Source organism: Cervus canadensis, chromosome X (assembly GCF_019320065.1).
Source record: "Cervus canadensis isolate Bull #8, Minnesota chromosome X, ASM1932006v1, whole genome shotgun sequence".
In the NCBI taxonomy this organism is placed as follows: domain Eukaryota; kingdom Metazoa; phylum Chordata; class Mammalia; order Artiodactyla; family Cervidae; genus Cervus; species Cervus canadensis.
The window spans coordinates 20,948,418-20,964,387 of NC_057419.1; the positions used below are offsets into that span (position 1 = coordinate 20,948,418).

General features: G+C 41.1%; 1 protein-coding gene across 3 annotated transcripts in view; it reads left to right on the forward strand.

Annotated features, from left to right (window-relative positions):
• The window catches only part of NHS (NHS actin remodeling regulator), a 337,770-nt gene extending 321,888 nt beyond the window's left edge, over positions 1-15,882 (forward strand). For all 3 annotated transcript variants that reach the window (XM_043459974.1, XM_043459976.1, XM_043459975.1), the window contains exons 5-9: positions 1,685-1,877; positions 4,485-4,616; positions 5,812-8,778; positions 9,078-9,204; positions 11,770-15,882. In XM_043459974.1, the coding sequence (XP_043315909.1) occupies positions 1,685-1,877; positions 4,485-4,616; positions 5,812-8,778; positions 9,078-9,204; positions 11,770-12,379 (4,029 nt within the window). In that variant the 3' untranslated portion in view covers positions 12,380-15,882. The remainder of the gene's footprint in view (positions 1-1,684; positions 1,878-4,484; positions 4,617-5,811; positions 8,779-9,077; positions 9,205-11,769) is intronic.
• The last annotated feature ends 88 nt before the right edge of the window (positions 15,883-15,970 follow it).

Genomic DNA, 15,970 nt, shown 5'->3' on the forward strand with positions numbered 1-15,970 from the left:
CAAAAGAGAACAGGACAAAAGGATTCTCTGGCAGCCAATTGTCCCTGTCACCGTTAAATACAAAGTGCTTTTGGCTGCCGGTCAGAGACTGTAGTCAGGTCACTATTCTTTCTTTGTTTCCCAGTCCATTGTTATTCAGGGAAGGAATCGCCTACAAAATGTGGCCTCTGGTGTGTGTGTGGGGAGGGGGGGTCTCTCCAGCTCCTGCTCTCTCCCCCTCTCTGTCTCTCTTTCTGCACGCACCAAACTTTTTTTTTTTTTCCTTTTTGGAAGTTACCTAGGAAACAAAGTCTTTTGTGCTCCAACTTTATTTGAGCTATTCGCTTCGCTGGGAATCTGCACAAAAGCTGAAGAGAGAAAGAAGGTTGCAATGTTTTGCTAACAAACGTTCATGGCGAACACATTTTTCTCAAGGGGGTAATCATATCCTGTTGGGTGTGTTGGGGGGCTTTGCAGATACCTCTGACAAGGTAAGCAAATGCTGGGGGTTAATTTAAAACAAGTGGCTCTGGAATCTTCTCTTTAAGGGGACTTGAGGACAGTTCACTTGATGATATGTGAAATCCTCTGAGTCAGCAGGGTGTGATGCTTCCAAATGTGAGGATGAGAATTTATTGAATGATCCTGATTTTTTAGCACAGAGTATTATTAAAACATAACTGGATTAAGAGGGGGAAATGCTTATTTTATACAGCCACCTTCCTGCCAATTGTGGAAAGAAAGAAAACTAGGTTCAGTGGTGAAAACAGTCTTACTAATCTGGTTTAGAAGCCCAACCCTGAAATCTAACTTGGGATGGAGCCTTTTTAAAAATCTGGGCTAGGAGCCCAACCCTGAAATAAAAGTTAGACAATATTAATATCAATCAAAGGTTTGGATGGAGAATTTTCAAACATCACATGGAAGTCAAGGTCTTTAAATACACAGCTGGAAGAAAAGCTTTGCATGCAGAGGTGAAGGAAAATAAACTAAGAGTGTTTTACTCTTCCGAATCTGAAGAAGAAACCCACTTGAGTCTTTCCCACCAGTAACAGAATTTGTATTTTCCACTATCAATGGTGGGAGGAAGTCCTTCACTTTTGTTTTTCCATGTGTATAGTGTTGAAAAACTGCATTTTTAAATGTCATTCACAAATGCTATCATCCTGCAGTAAAATTAACTCCTCGTATTTGAATCTGGCCTCTCAGATTAGGTCAGCTTGTCCTTCTGGTGATGTGTTCTGGAATGTCTTCTGACTCCAGGCTTTCTGGCCACTTTTCCAAACCTTTTCAAGGGCATCTAAATCATCTTCTGTCTGTGATCCTAGTCACCTAGAGCTTTCGAGAGTTTGAGTAAGAATTTATGGGGAGACAGATATCCAGAAAGTGAATCTACCTCTCAGCGGGTTAGAGACTCACATCTTTCTTCAGTTTCAAGTTTGAGGATTTCTGGCTACCTGGTCTCTCCTCTTAATTCCCTTTGACCTGAAAAGCATGTTTAGCCGATGTTTTTTTCCTTTGTGTTGCTTGACTGTTGAAATTGTAACTTTCAATTAGTTGTGCTTACTAACTATGCCTAGGAATTCTTCCTTTGACCTGAAAGCTTATTTCTGACCTCATTTTTCTTAACTAAACTCTGAAATTCCTTATATGTGTGTTTGTGTATAAACTCTGAGAGCTGAGTCTGAACGTACTTTGTTTGCAGTCCCATCCCCCAGAGGATGAAGATACAGATGTCATGTTAGGGCAAAGGCCGAAAAACCCAGTACACAATATCCCCTCAACACTGGACAAGCAGACCAACTGGAGCAAAGCACTGCCTCTTCCGACGCCAGAGGAAAAGATGAAACAAGATGCCCAAGTGATTTCTTCCTGCATTATTCCCATCAACGTCACTGGTATTGCTCTGTTCGTTTCCTTTGGGGCAGTCGGGTCAGAATATTCAGTGTATTAAATATGGTCAAAGCCTGTGCTGGTGGGAGTACCCGTAAGAATACCACTTTGTAAACAAATAATACCTTTTTCATCAGGACACAACCCAGAAGATGTTCAATATGCTTTTGTCAGGTTTTGAACATCAATTTGCATATGTTCTGCTGGGCTGCTTGTTATGTAAATGATGGACAGTTTCTTTCTGGGGGAAAAAAAAAGTCACCAAATAGCTCTCTGGCCAGAGCTGACTGAAATAATGGAGAAAGCGGCAGTGATTAATCGTATGGTAATGATGTGGGCACTGCCAGAGAGAAAGCAGCAAGCCCCAGGTTTCTAAAACTACAAGTAATGATCCTATAAAATCTATTTTCTTGCTTCCTTCGATGGAGGTAGGCTTGTTCAAAAGATCATTTAGACTTTTGCACTGCTTTTATGGATTTTTGACCCAAAAATACATGGATTCATAGATGAAGGCTGAATTCTACTCGAAACCCAGCAAGCCTGTCTTCTGTTCACCCTCTGCTTTCCTCCTCCTGTGTACCGACAGTTGGGATATTAGTCTAAATCAAGGGCAAGCCTGTGTGGACTTTTCTTGGAAAGTTTATTGGCAGCAATTGAAAAGTTCAGAATTGGTGATTTTCCAATGCGGTAGCCTTAGCTGTAAGCAAAATGTTGCTGTAAAACAGTCTCACTTTCAAAGATAGAAATTAAATGATCTATCCATTGGGGTTTCTTTAAGCATCTCTAATAGTTAAATTCTAATTTACATTGAGAAGCTCAAAATGGCCATTTTATGACTGACTTCCATCCTGGTAATATGTAGTAACTGAAGATTGTATGTTGTTCAGGATGCATTTTGGACATGGCCATTACTAACCTCACTCAAATTTCTCTCATATAAAGTGGGGAGCAAATGATGACCAGGTATCAGGGTAGATACTGTTTTCTTCCTGACAAATAGGAGTTCTAGTTGATTGGCTGATTGTGAACTGGGAGTTAATTTTCCTGATGACCTATTCAACTTGTAGGATAAATTATCCTAGAGATGTACACTTTATCTGATCTCCATAATTTAAATGAGATGGCTGTCAAAATGGATCATTTTGGCATCCTCTTAAACTAACTTTCAGTTCTGGAAACATCTGATTATTAGCAGCACCTGCTTTCTTCATGGCACTGTAAGTAAAATTTTGTTTTCAAATTTAGTCCTCTGATTATAGGTCTTGTGATTCAGGAAAATGAAAGATCTTTCCTTCTGCTTTATTTCAGGAACTCTCAGGCTCAAGCCTAGATTATATGTTGATTTCAAGAACTTTAATGAGAAAGTTGTCAATTATGTCCATATGACACAAAATATCTGTGTCTGTAATGTAATTATTATGATTAGAAGGAAGGATTTTAGTCTCTGGTTGGAACTAAAAAAGGAAAATTTCATTAGTATGAATTCTCTGATAGCATTTGAAATTATTCATCATATGATATCTCATTCAGATTTTTCAACATGAGTTCTAGAAACTGTTATTACTGTGAAGCTAAGCAGAACTCAAACCGTTTCATTACATAACTGAACCAAGGTTTAACAGACCATCCCGCCCCATGTTTAACAATTAGGATACATGATGAGGCAACCAGATTCCAAAGCACTTTTGGCTTATGGCAGTTCAAGTTCCTCACCTCCTCCACCATTCTAGTTTTGAAAGGGCTGCATTAGTGTGTCAACAGACTATGGAAAGAGAAACTAATGAGAATCATGCTTTGCTCCCTATATTTACAAAAGAAAACAGACACCTGTGTAAAGACTGGGAATTCCAGCTTTACTGACAGTCGGCACAGAAGGTAGGTCCACTTAAGTGAAGAACTGGGGACTGCCTTGTATGTTTTATTGATGAGACACTGTTGCTAAACCAAAAGGTGTCCAATTTAGGCAGCAGAAGAAATAGGCAGTTACATATGGCTGATTCATATCAATGTATGACAAAACCCAAAAAAAAAAAAAAATAGAACACACACACAAAAAAGTGTAAAGTGAATATGATGCACCCAAAAGTTATTTTAAAATCTGAATTATTAAATAGGTAATATAAAAAAAAAACACATCTCTAGGTTGTTGTTTTCCTCACAGGTAGTGGGGTGTGTGTGTGTGTGAGAGAGAGAGAGAGAGAGAGACAGGTGGTGTATGTGTCTGTCTGTACTATGCAAAGATATCCACTTCAGAAAGCCCAGAAAGAGACCAGTAAGTAGTAGTAACTAAAGGTTGTAGAAGTCCTTAAGGAGCCATTTCTGTGTGAGAGTGATTCTTTGATGTTATTTTTCTCTCCTCTCTCTTTTGATTTTCCTTCTTGGCTTGTTACTTTTGGCAGTGCAAGCTATTGTGGCGAGCTGCATTTAGAAGCAAAGCTTAATGTACTACAGCATAATTTAAATAAGAGCTGAATAAGGACTCGCTTATATTTGTTTACAGGCTTAATCCAAACTCTTCCTTCCTTCCAGTCAATAAATATCATTGTGTTCTAAGCAAATGAAAATTTGTTTGCCATTCCTAAAGGCTAATGAGACCTATTTGTGGGTTGCAGGAGTCGGTTTTGACAGAGAGGCTAGTATACGCTGCTCTCTTGTTCATTCACAATCTGTGCTACAGCGGAGACGAAAACTGAGGAGGAGGAAAACCATTTCGGGTATCCCCAGGAGAGTCCAACAAGAAATAGGTGTGGTATAAAACTGTTAATGGTTAACATTCTGTCAGGTGCCAATTATATGGACACATAATGAAAGCCAGCCTTTAACCAGCTTCCTTAAAAACATCCACTATTATTGTAACTCACAGAGGTTTTGAAATGATGTGTACTTGTTTTGTGTTCAGTAGGCCAGGTAGTGTTACTTTTAAATTTGCATTCTTGACTATGAAAGCTTGACTTTATGGATTTACTCATATACGTTCAGATTTGGGGCTTACCAGGTGGCGCTAGTGGTAAAGAATCCACCTGCCAATGCAGGAGACATAAGAGATGTGGGTTCAGTCCTGGGTCAGGAAGATCCCCTGGAGGAGGGCATGGCAACCTACTCCAGTATTCTTGCCTGGAGAATCCCATGGACAGGGGAGCCTGGCAGGCTACAGTCCATAGGGTCACAAAGAGTCAGACATGACTGAAGCAAATTAGCATGCACAGCATGCACATTCAGATTTTATGGCTGAAATATAGTATTTTGCTAACTTGTAAAAGCATTCTTAAGGTAGAAATTAAGCAAAACAAGATTCAGTGAAAGACTCTTTTAGAAAAGTATAGATTTGTCTGAAGAGAGATATACTGTATGACATTAATTATTTTAAAAGGTAAACTTTAAGCATATTCAAATATTGAATATTGATAACACGATACCCTTGGTTACAGTTTTTCTATTTTTTTTGTTCAATGTGTTTAAGATATCTCTTCCTATAATTTTAAAAATTATTATGATAGTATTTCTTATATATAAGATTATATCATAATGAATTCTATGATTTTTATTTCATTATGCTTATATCAAGAAATAAAAGTGTATAGTGGCCAAAAAAACAAGATGTATTTTACTTAAAAAATATTAGACCTACTGGGGTAAAGTAATTTGATCGTGAAGAGAGAGAATTCACAAGAGATCTAAATACTTATCTTCTCTTAGTATATATACATACATACATACAGTATGTATTTGTGTGTATATATAGAGAGAATCGGAGAGGCAAAGGGACAGAGACTGCCCAAAGCAGTCTCTTTGTATCTTTCTCCTCATTTTATACACTGGTTTTTTTTTCCTGTAAGAATAACTTCAACATGCTAGCGTCCAGACTTGTGGACAGCTCTCAGAATGTCTGTCCATCTGTTGATGTATGAAGTATCTCACTGTGCTTTCCATGTGCCCTAGATTCTGATGAATCGCCCGTGGCCAGGGAAAGGAATGTGATTGTGCACACAAATCCGGACCCTTCCAACACTGTCAACAGGAGGTCTGGAACCAGGGACTCAGAGTGCCAAACTGAGGATATTCTGATTGCTGCTCCATCCAGAAGAAGAATCAGAGCTCAAAGGGGTCAGAGCATTGCAGCTTCTCTTTCTCATTCTGCTGGCAACATTTCTGCACTGGCAGACAAAGGTGACGCCATGTTTACTACTGCAGTGAGCAGCCGCACGAGATCTCGGAGCCTTCCCAGGGAGGGCAACAGAGGTGGGGATGCTGAGCCCAAAGTTGGTGCTAAACCCTCAGCATATGAAGAAGGGGAGCCTTTCGTGGGAGACCAAGAAAGAACCCTTCCCGATTGCAGTGAGGCCCCCAACAGCCCCAGTGCACAGGAGCACCAGCCTGCTTTGAGCCTGGCCTGTTCTCAACATCTGCACAGCCCCCAGCACAAGTTAAATGAGAGAGGGAGGTCTCGTCTGTCGCGGATGGCAGCCGATTCTGGCAGCTGCGACATCTCCTCCAACTCGGACACCTTTGGGAGCCCCATCCACTGCATTTCTACAGCTGGCGTCCTCCTCAGCAGCCACATGGACCAGAAAGATGACCACCAGTCATCCAGTGGCAACTGGAGCGGGAGCAGCTCCACATGCCCCTCACAGACCTCAGAGACGATCCCTCCTGCAGCTTCGCCTCCCCTCACTGGCTCTTCACACTGTGACTCGGAGTTGTCACTCAACACGGCCCCTCATGCTAACGAGGACACCAGTGTCTTCGTGACAGAGCAGTACAGCGACCAACTGGAGAAAGTGAGAGGCCACCGGACAAACTCCTTTACCTCCACGGTGGCAGACCTGTTGGATGACCCCAACAATAGCAACACGAGCGATAGCGAGTGGAATTACCTACACCATCATCATGACGCCTCCTGCCGCCAGGATTTTAGTCCTGAGCGTCCCAAGGCAGACAGCCTGGGCTGCCCAAGCTTCACGAGCATGGCCACTTACGACAGCTTTCTGGAAAAGTCTCCGTCGGACAAAGCCGACACCAGCTCTCACTTTTCAGTGGACACAGAAGGATACTACACCTCCATGCACTTTGACTGTGGTCTCAAAGGCAGTAAGAATTATGTCTGTCACTATGCAGCCCTGGGCCCGGAGAATGGCCAGGGCATTGGGGTTCCTCCTGCACTTTCAGACTGCGCCTGGCAGGACTACTTAGACCACAGGAGGCAGGGGAGACCAAGCATCTCTTTCAGGAAACCAAAGGCAAAGCCAACTCCACCTAAACGTAGCTCATCATTGAGGAAGTCTGACGGAAATGCAGACACTTCTGAGAAGAAAGAACCAAAGACAAGCAGTGGCCAGCTCCTGCCTCACAGTTCCAGGGAAATGAAGCTGCCTCTCGATTTCTCCAACACACCTTCTCGAATGGAAAATGCCAATCTTCCCACCAAGCCAGAACCTTCGTGGATGAACCAGAATGAACATGGTATTAAGGAACCTCAGTTAGACACTCCAGATGTTCCACCATTCAAAGATGAAGGTGCTGAATCAACTCACTATGCAGATCTCTGGCTTCTAAATGACTTGAAAACAAATGACCCTTACAGATCTTTATCGAATTCAAGCACTGCTACGGGTACCACTGTTATCGAATGCATTAAATCTCCAGAGAGTTCTGAATCCCAAACATCCCAGTCAGAATCTAGAGCCACCACCCCCTCCCTTCCTTCTGTCGACAATGAGTTTAAACTTGCTTCACCAGAAAAGCTGGCTGGCCTGGCATCTCCATCAAGCGGCTATTCCAGCCAGTCCGAAACGCCAACATCCTCTTTCCCTACTGCTTTCTTTTCTGGCCCATTGTCTCCTGGAGGTAGCAAAAGAAAGCCGAAAGTCCCAGAAAGGAAATCTTCCCTCCAGCAACCCTCTTTAAAAGATGGCGCTCTGTCACTGAGTAAAGATCTGGAACTTCCAATTATACCTCCTACCCATCTTGACCTAAGTGCTCTTCATAATGTCTTGAACAAACCATTCCACCACCGCCACCCCCTACACGTCTTCAGTCATAATAAGCAGAACACAGTAGGAGAAACTCTGAGGTCCAATCCTCCACCATCTCTTGCAATTACACCCACGGTCCTGAAATCAGTTAACCTTAGGTCCATCAGTAAATCTGAAGAAGTTAAGCAAAAAGAAGGCAACAACACAGATCTCCCCTACCTGGAGGAAAGCACTGTCACCACGGGTAAGATTAGGCCACACGTGATGAAGAAATCATTACCATGTCAGTACGCCACTGAAGATACCATCCTGTCCTTTTTAGACTCCTCTGCAGTTGAGATGGGACCAGATAAACTACAGTTAGAAAAAAAACATACTTTTGATGTGAAGCATCATTGTGATCCAGAAACAGTAACCTCAGCTGGTGGCAATCTTCTAGATTCAAGTGTCACAAGAGACCAAATGCATATGGAGAGTGAGCCTGTTTCAGAAAACAAACCAAGTAAAAGTTGTGACTTTCTCACAGAAGGCTTTCAGAGGGTCTCTGCTGCTCGCCCAAATGATTCAGATGGTAAGACACTGCAATATGGAGCTGGTCCGGATGGAGCCCTAGCGCAGGTCCAGAAGTTGTCTTTTGTAGATCGCGAGGAAGCTGCACCCCCAGAGTCTGTGGATGTGCTCACACCTCAGTCAGACTCTCCAACTCGAGTCACAGACATAGGCTATCAACTTAAGCCTCAACTTGGGATGAGCCACCACCATGACAAAGTGCCTGGGAATATCAGCTCCGAAGTAGAGATATCAACTATAAATCCATGCCCTGAAAAGTGTTCTGAGCAGGAAAATATTGCTTCAGGGATTTCAGCCAAAAGTGCCTCTGATAACAGCGGAGCAGAGGAGACCCAAGGAAGTGTGGATGAGGTTTCGTTGAAAGGTCAGTTGTTGACACTTTTGTCACAATGGAAAGGTGTCTCATGGCACTTCCTGAAGTGTTCTTTCTTCCCTTCCCCATAATACAGTACAGCCCTGGGTATTGCTTTCCCTCCTCCTTTTTAACTTATTAAAAACAATTACGATCAAAGCTTTTGTTATGGAGGGACTAAGTGTGACAGATAGCTCTTTCATTGTAAAAATGGCAGCCATGTCACTGCTGTTTATTGTTCCCCGAGTCAGTGAAGCCCAGCAATGTGTCAGGTGACTTCTTCCTAAAGGTGCTTTTGTTCTTAATTTAAGAATCGTCACCGAGTGATGACTCTGTGATTTCACCATTAAGTGAAGACTCTCAGGCTGAAGCAGAAAGTGTGTTCGTGTCTCCCAACAAACCTCGAACAACTGAGGATTTGTTTGCAGTTATTCACAGGTGAGGCAACGACACCGAAGGTTTTGCTTCTGATGATGCTTCTCATCAAATGCAAATATGGAAAAGCCTTGGGTACTTGTAATACATTCCTCAAAAAAAACAATGAAAAAAATTATTTTTCCAAGTCGATAGACATATTCAACTTGAGAAATATGTGGCTTTATATGTAGTGAGGTAGACTTCAACTGAGAGACTTTCCTAAGAACTGCTGAGGGAAGCTGTTTTTCCCCCCAGAGGAAAGACATTCTAGAACACGTTTTTATTTGAAAACAATTTGTGATCAAGTAAATTAAGAGTGAAAACTCAAACTCTAGTGTAATCTCTGACTTTCAAATAATTCCTTAATCTAAAAATCATGCTCAAAGCTACAACCCTACACTAGCAGAGATAAGTTGACTCACTATGCACAGCCCCAGATTTCAGACAAGACAGTGTAGAGGCCTGCCCGTTTCACAGTCCACAACAACAAATCACTACTCTCTTTTCCCCCCTCTCTTCCTAAAACCTAACATTTCTTTAATAACATTGGCCTTCTCTAGATTTAATGCTCCATACCAGGCTCCTCCGTCCCTGGGATTCCCTGAGAATCCCAGGGACGGAGGAGCCTGGTGGGCTGCCGTCTGTGGGGTCACACAGAGTCGGACACGACTGAAGCGACTTAGCAGCAGCAGCAGCATCCCATGAATAGGGGATGTCCTCTGGGCTGCTTCCATGCTGATCATTCATATTCTCTCATCAGTCCCTGCACCCCTGTGATCAGGGCCCCTATTTGCAAGAACACTCCTTACAAGCTGTGACCAAAGAACAGAGCTGAACTAGCCCTTGGAAACTGAACCCATATCAGACTGAGCTGTCCAGAGCATGCCTACTTCACTAGGTCTCAGTGACCTAGATGCGGCTCCCAAGGGACAAAACTTGGGGACTGTCTTTGTCTTCCTCATGGAGTTATACTGTGAAGCAAGTTCTTCTCAAGTAGCTTACCACTGTTTTTTCCCAAGGATCATACCTCCTAGGTGAAGTCGTGTTTTCTCTTCATGTGGTTCTCTCATAAAGAAGGAGCACTGCTCACCAACAACATTTTTCTTTTTTAAAGCAGCCAATCACAAGCACATTCTGTGTAGACCTTAGCAGGCTCACCTTTCTTTTCGGAGAATGAAGAATCATTATTTTCCTTTGTCCCCAATTATATTCCCCTCACCTGCTTTTATCCCCAACCTTGGGACAAGTTATTAAGTGCTGTGTGAGTTAAAGAACCAATGCTAGTGTCTAGAAGAGTGGACAGAATGTAAGGAATAGAGTCAGAAAGACATTGAATTGAAACCCAATGCTGCCACTTCCTATCCAGTCTTGAGTCACTTAAAACCTGTGTACCTATCCCCTTGCTGTAAATAGGGTACCTATAGCTCATGCATTCAGTTCTGATGATACAGTATCATGTCATTGTCTAGAATATGATAGATACTAAAAGCAGACATTATTTTGAAATCCCTGCCTTATTGGAGTGCCAGACACTGGCATACACAAGATAGTAACCACAGAGCTTCCAGTGAATGAAAATCAGGCTGGTCTCCAGTTGCAAACCTGACATTTTCTCTAACCTACAGGTTTTTAGGTTGGTGAGAAAGCTAGTCGCCAATACGTAGCAATGAACTGAAGTCATGCTGACTCATGATTAAGTTCACTAAATTTATGCCTGTTTATTTTTGCTAAAGAAAGAATACAATGATGGATGGGTGCCTAGGTTTGGTAGACTTAACAGAGTTTGGTAATCTTAGATTTACATTTAGGCAGCATTTATTTATGTGCAGCACAGTGACAAGAAATATTTTCTTTTCTTGAGAGCTTATAGTACACAGAGCTTTAAGAGCTCCAGAGGTGGCCTAGATACTGATTAATAGAGCGTTGACATTCCTAGGTAGCTATGGAAAATGGTATTTGCAGCCAAAATAGATTGACTTATTTAAGGAGTCATGCAAGAAATATCTTTATATGGAGGAATTTTAAAAGTAGACAGAGCAGTATAATGCACCCCCCCCCACCTAAACACACACAGAGACCTGTCTATCACCCAAGCCTATTAACCAGCAGCCTGTGCCTAGTCCTGTCCCATCCATACCTCCATCCACTTTGCTCTCCCACCCAGTATTCACGGGAAGCCAGTCCCAGACATCAGAGTGTTTCATCTGTAATACAGAGACAGACTGAATGAAGGGGACAGTCCTTCACCATCTATATGCTAACCAGAAGTCAGAGAGCAGTAGTTTTTTATACTTTTGTGAAACATGCCAGTAAGTCCTCCTCTAAAACCTCTAGCCTCCACATGAGTCATTATTTGAAATGGTCCCTTCCATAAACCTAATTCCTATCCACTGGTTATTGGAGAATTTCCCGCAGGCTGCAAGTACAAGGGTTGGGTCTTACTCCTCATGCCCATGGCCCTAATGCTTAGTATCCCAGCAGACAGGGGGCACTGAACTGCTCTTTAAGGGGATGCAGGAATGTGACCTAACACTTTTAGTTTCATTCAAATGTATTGTGGACTGAAATTTTTCCCTTTCTTAAAAGGTCCAAGAGGAAAGTACTTGGAAGAAAAGATTCTGGGGACATGTCTGTCCGCAGTAAATCGAGAGCTTCCCTGGGCAGCAGTAGCAGCAACAGCGCCGGTTCTGTCACTTCGCCCAACAGCAATGTGACCACCCCAAACAGCCAGAGGTCTCCTGGCCTCATCTACCGAAATGCCAAAAAGTCCAACACATCCAATGAAGAGTTTAAGCTGTTACTGCTGAAGAAAGGCAGTCGCTCAGATTCCAGTTACCGTATGTCTGCTACTGAGATCCTGAAGAGTCCCATCCTGCCCAAACCTCCTGGGGACCTCACCGCGGAGTCCCCCCAAAGCCCCCATGAGGCCCATCAGGGGTCACCGGGAACTGAAGCACTGTCTCCCCTCTCTCCGTGCTCCCCACGGGTTAACGCAGAAGGGTTTTCCTCGAAGAACTTTGCCACCTCGGCATCGGCCAGGGTGGGACGTTCCCGGGCTCCTCCTGCGGCCAGCAGCAGCCGCTACAGTGTCCGCTGCAGGCTGTACAACGCACCCATGCAGGCAATCTCCGAGGGTGAGACCGAAAACTCTGACGGGAGCCCGCATGACGACCGATCCTCCCAGAGCTCCACGTAGGCGACCCCGCCAGGCTGGCTATCCAAGGCCAAAACCTTACTCATGAGGATGGAGGAACAAAACGGAAGACGTGGGACAAGTCAGCATGTGGTGGGGTCCCATTACGTTTACCAACGAGTTCCTAAATATTTGCTGGAGAAATGGAAGGTGGTTCGGTCTTTCTTATTTTCCATGTTTTTCAGTAGCTGCACTGTCTTTCATATTTTTCTTTAGCATAGTTTGATTTACCTAGTCTCATTCCTTTTGATAATAGAGAATTTAAAAATGTGTGCTTTTCACAAAACCTAGAAAAATTTTTTCCCAGAGCTGCCTATTCAGAAAACAAAGCCCTCACTGTCATAATTCATATGAAGATGAAATTACTCTGGAGGTTTGGTATATTTTTACATTCAAATGAACTAAAGCAAAATTTAGAAGAACTACACACATGTAAATACCATATTTTTGATAAAAATGTGTAAATAGATTTATCGACGACGAGTGGACATGTGGCCAACTATCTACCACACACCAACTGTTTATAGAACACAACAAATACAGTGTAATAATTGTATTCTGTGAATACCATTTTCATATCAAATACCATATTTAAATGTCCACCAATATGATTTCTGAGTGATAAACCTCAAATATGACTTTTAAACTGGTGAAATAAAGGAAATCTTGAGGTCATATAGTGAAATGTGATTAATTTAAAACAATGAATTCAGACTTAACCATTTTTGTGACAAATTGCAGCACCACACAAACTACTGGTAACACATGGCTGATTCGCTGTGTGGTAATCTGAACAGAATTAAAAGCATGCTTTTGATTTAAAAAACAAAATTAGTGAGAGAAATCATCATTTTCAATACAAAGCCCTGAACAACAGCACTTGACAGTGTCCTTTTAACTTCAATTTTTCAATGGATTGCTTTAAAGAGAATAAGTAGGGAAAACAGTAGTTAATTTTAGGTTACATTTTATATTATACTACTGGGGACATAAATAGTCATAATCTGATGACTATTATCTTTAAACTCCTTCAACAGTTTAGCAATTAGCTCCAGGTTCTTTAATAAACAAAAATAAAACATAAGCATGCCACAGAGCTGTGGATTTATCAGTAAGTACCTGCAATGAGTTTTCAGTGACGCTTTCTCTCTGTGCTGACAAGATTCATGCTACCTAAAAATTAACAGAAATGACACTGTGAACAACGTAGTTGGGAAATAGGTATGTGTATATGCATTATTTATATTCACTGTTAAATGGGATTGGGGAGCATCTCTGGTTCACAATGCTATATACAACTGAGTTTTTGTCTGATTTTACTCTATCTGCTTGATGGCAAAATGGGAGGGTGGTGGGTGGGACAAGAAATGTCAGGGCAACTGCTCTGATAAAATGAAGGCAGGGAAACAAGCTGAATTACTTGAAATTACTTGAATTTTCTTGTCTTAAAACTGAAAAAAAAATGTAGTTACAAGTTGAAATCTGCCAATGGGTTATACACCTGTGATTTTAACATGAACTGATACTAATGTTTGAGATGATATGTCAGAAATATAAGCAGCTATGAACTTGGAATATGTTTTGAATGAGAGAAGGTAGAAAGTAGAGAACTAAGAAGGAATATGGCCTATAAAAGAATAGAATGTGATTAGAATGATAGAACATACCAGAGTTACCAAGAAATTGACAAGCAGCTGGTTTTAAGCTTATGCAAGTGGTATTTGGGAAAGTAGGATGTGTGAAAGGGGGTTTGTGGTTTTGGTTTAATTCATGCAATATGAAGGAGAAAGCCTGGTCTAAGAAGATGCTGTCTTTCAATAGAAAACACTTTATAAGACATTACAGAGTAAGAATTACAGAATCTGATTGCTGTTGGGTTTCTGTTTGTTTCTTTGGAAAGAAAAAAAAATATCCAGTTTATTCTATTTGTTTTTGCTATCAAAATGTGTTTCTTAATTTCTTGTCATCCTTGTATGTAAAAGGGGTGCTGGGGGTGGTGGGGTAGAGGAGGGAGAATGTGTGTGTGTGAGTGTGAGTGTGTGAGTGTGTGTGTGTGTGTGTGTGTGTGTGTGCTTGTGCAGGGATAGATAAGCTACCTGGTAAATGATACATTTGAACATTTATAAAGTGTTATACTTTTTATTAAATGAAAAATGTTTGGGGGTTTGGAAAAAATGGACCATCATTTCTCATTGGAACCCATTAGTTAAGAAAACCAGCATGGTTTAACACCACATGGGAACATGAATAACTTTTTTCTCATGCTTTGAAAAGTACACTTGGCAAACTTTTAAAAATAAAGTTTTTAGACAAATGCGATAAGTCATTTCCAGTCACAATAGGTGATCTTTTGTAATTTTCATAAAAGCAGTTCGTTTGCAGTATGGCTTTTGTGTAATTAGGGGTTTTTTAGTGTAAAGAAAGGTATGTGGGCTTTAAAAGTGATTCTAAATCTTGAACAGAAAACACAAATTGGCTTTAACAAATATGTCACCTTATTATTGATATTAATTTAAGTAATGGTACCATATATATTTTAAAATACATATTGACTTGAATTGTGAGGCAATAAGATAGCATCTATATGTAATGATCACAGAACTAACCCTTAGAATATAGTTTTACTTATTTTGTTTACTCTAAAAATCTATAGCAGAGCTTCTCTATTTTATATTTCATAGATTAAAAAAAAACCCAGATAAAGATGGATTTAAAATTCACTGTGCAAAAGAGTATTGAATAACAAACTGAGTTTTAAAAAAAGCAAGAAATTCCTTTGTAATTTGGAATAGTCTACATGGCTTTATCACATAGCATATAAGACCAAGATTTAGAGGGCTGTCTTCAACATCACTGCCATCTTGAAGCAGGGTACACACATTAGGTATTGTGAGGAACATCAACCCAAACTTTTCTTCTGTTGTTTGCACTGATGCTATTTTTTCTTCTTTTATGTTATACAACATGTCTATGTTGTGTGGGGGAGATATATTTTCCTTATTTTTTGATTTTTTTCTTTTTTTTTGGCTAAGTAGAGGACATGGACTAGTTGTAGCAAACAAAAACACGCTGTTTGCTCTTGCCAAAGTTTAGTGAGAGAGTACATATGCTGCAGTGGTGGCAGACTTAGAGAACTAGATCATGACAAAGATTTACAACTATGAGGAAGGTTACAGTGTAACTCTTTTGGTACTAGAACCAGTTCATGCTGGCCAAAAGACAATGGTTTATGGACTTGCCTCCATTTTGTATTTTTGTAATATTTGTAAATATGGACTTTTTAAATTGTTGCAAAAATGGTTTCTTTTGTAAGATGTTTTCAACGTTTACATTCAATTCAAGCCTTTGTATATTTTAGAGCTGTGCAACACTTTAAGTCTTGTATTTATTTTTAGTAACAATGGTGACAATTTCATTGTGAACCCCTCTCAAAAAAATGTACCAGAAAAGTTTGATTACCTAGAAAGTGTGTATAGAAACTGCAAATAAACGTGACTGCAATTAAACAACTGGCTTCTCTGTTCATTGTTATGTAATTGCACGCCTGGGGTTTGCAAACAGCAAGTGTTTCATAGGGGGCCTGGGCCTAAGCGA